Raw genomic sequence first — 1,484 nt, 5'->3', positions numbered from 1 at the left:
ATATACTGAATCATACAACGAAACATAAACACTGAATAAAGCACCTTTCTTAGGGCTTGCAGTTGATGCAGTGACAGTGCCTCCTCTCTGTCTTCCCCCCGTGTGACCTTGAATAGAACAACACCGTCATTGTACCTAGGCCTGTCGAAGGGTCACTAGCAGTTCCACCTTAACACCCAAGCCAACATAAAACTGTGAATTCGAACCTTTACACAATACTTTTGTACCCCCCAAAAACACTTCCCAGTATTTCCGCACTAAAAAGTAATAGGACTCGTCCCTAATGCGCTTACCTTCATCTCTCTTGACTGACTAGCTGTTCTTAGGTGATACATACACTTCTTTCTCTGCTCAATAAGAACAATATAATAATAAGTACCACATACTAAACGAAACCATGCTTTGTATACGCACCTACAGTGTGGCGTGTCTGTTGTTGAGTGGAATGACTTTGAATGCCACTTGGACCAGCGCCTGCAAAATGTATGCTACATTATACATACTATAGGATCTGTCGAACGAGAGTGGGCTAGTTTTTATACTTACCTGTAGATATTAGCCAATAAAAAATGCCCCTCATTGAAAATAATGAAACTAGTTGGCTTTGACCTCTTTTCTTTCGATACCATTGTTTGCTTTGCTTATTGTAAGTTTTAATTTCGAGGTTGGATGAAATATTAACTCTTTGAGATCCAATGATCCTAGTAGCTATATATAATTTATTTCTTTTTGCTATTATTCATACTTGGCGGAACCTGACTGTTATAGATTTATAATACCTGCACTTCCTCGTGCTGGTTGCTGGGTGGACTGATGGCGACCATCTCTGCTTGATCCTCCATCAGTTGCATAGTACCCTACAAAACGCAAACCAAGTTATAAACCGGAGGTGAATGCAATTTCAATTCGATGTGACATTGGCTTTGCTGTATACAGTGCATGAAAAACTTCATGTATTACTTCAATACTTTGTTACATATCTAGATCTTTGCTTCAAGAGGACTTCATATTTATAGCTAATGATGATTAGTTAGCAGTATCGGTATATGCCTATTTATTTATTTATGTCTGTTTTATTTAAACAGGGTAGAACCCTCAGTGCTATTTAAAACCACTGCTTTTCGGGAATGCCCTGCAAATGCCACGAGAAGGCTGCTAGAATCTGTGTAACAGATTGACATTTAGCTACATCGGGTATAATTCATAAGAAAAAACATCAAAAGTTATTACAGCCAATGCATTTTAGTATACATATACTGAATCATACAACGAAACATAAACACTGAATTAAGCACCTTTTTTGGAACTGGCAGTTGATGCAGTGGCAGTGCCGGATCTTCCCGTCTGCCTTCCCCCCGTGTGACCTTGAACAAAACAACACCGTCATTGTACCTAGGCCTGTATAAGGGCCACAAGCAGTTCCGGTCCACCTTAAGACCCAAGCCAACATAAAACTGTGAATTCGAACCATTACACAATACTTT

The 1,484-nt window shown here is 39.4% G+C and overlaps 2 protein-coding genes across 2 annotated transcripts in view; both read right to left on the bottom strand.

Annotated features, from left to right (window-relative positions):
* The window catches only part of LOC109467285 (adapter protein CIKS-like), a 1,559-nt gene extending 708 nt beyond the window's left edge, over positions 1-851 (bottom strand). The window contains exons 1-2 of the mRNA XM_019765229.1: positions 780-851; positions 338-347 (exon numbers count right to left, since the gene is read on the bottom strand). Of these exons, the coding sequence (XP_019620788.1) occupies positions 338-347; positions 780-851 (82 nt within the window). The remainder of the gene's footprint in view (positions 1-337; positions 348-779) is intronic.
* Positions 852-1,287: 436 nt separating this feature from the next.
* LOC109467284 overlaps positions 1,288-1,484 on the bottom strand; it is a 2,518-nt gene continuing 2,321 nt past the window's right edge. Inside the window, exon 4 of the mRNA XM_019765228.1 lies at positions 1,288-1,364. Coding sequence (XP_019620787.1) covers positions 1,288-1,364 — 77 coding nt within the window. The remainder of the gene's footprint in view (positions 1,365-1,484) is intronic.

The sequence above is a fragment of the Branchiostoma belcheri genome, unplaced genomic scaffold (assembly GCF_001625305.1).
Source record: "Branchiostoma belcheri isolate BF01 breed outbred unplaced genomic scaffold, Haploidv18h27 scaffold18, whole genome shotgun sequence".
In the NCBI taxonomy this organism is placed as follows: domain Eukaryota; kingdom Metazoa; phylum Chordata; class Leptocardii; order Amphioxiformes; family Branchiostomatidae; genus Branchiostoma; species Branchiostoma belcheri.
Note: the sequence above shows the minus strand (reverse complement) of the source record. Positions and strands in the feature narration are given on the sequence as shown.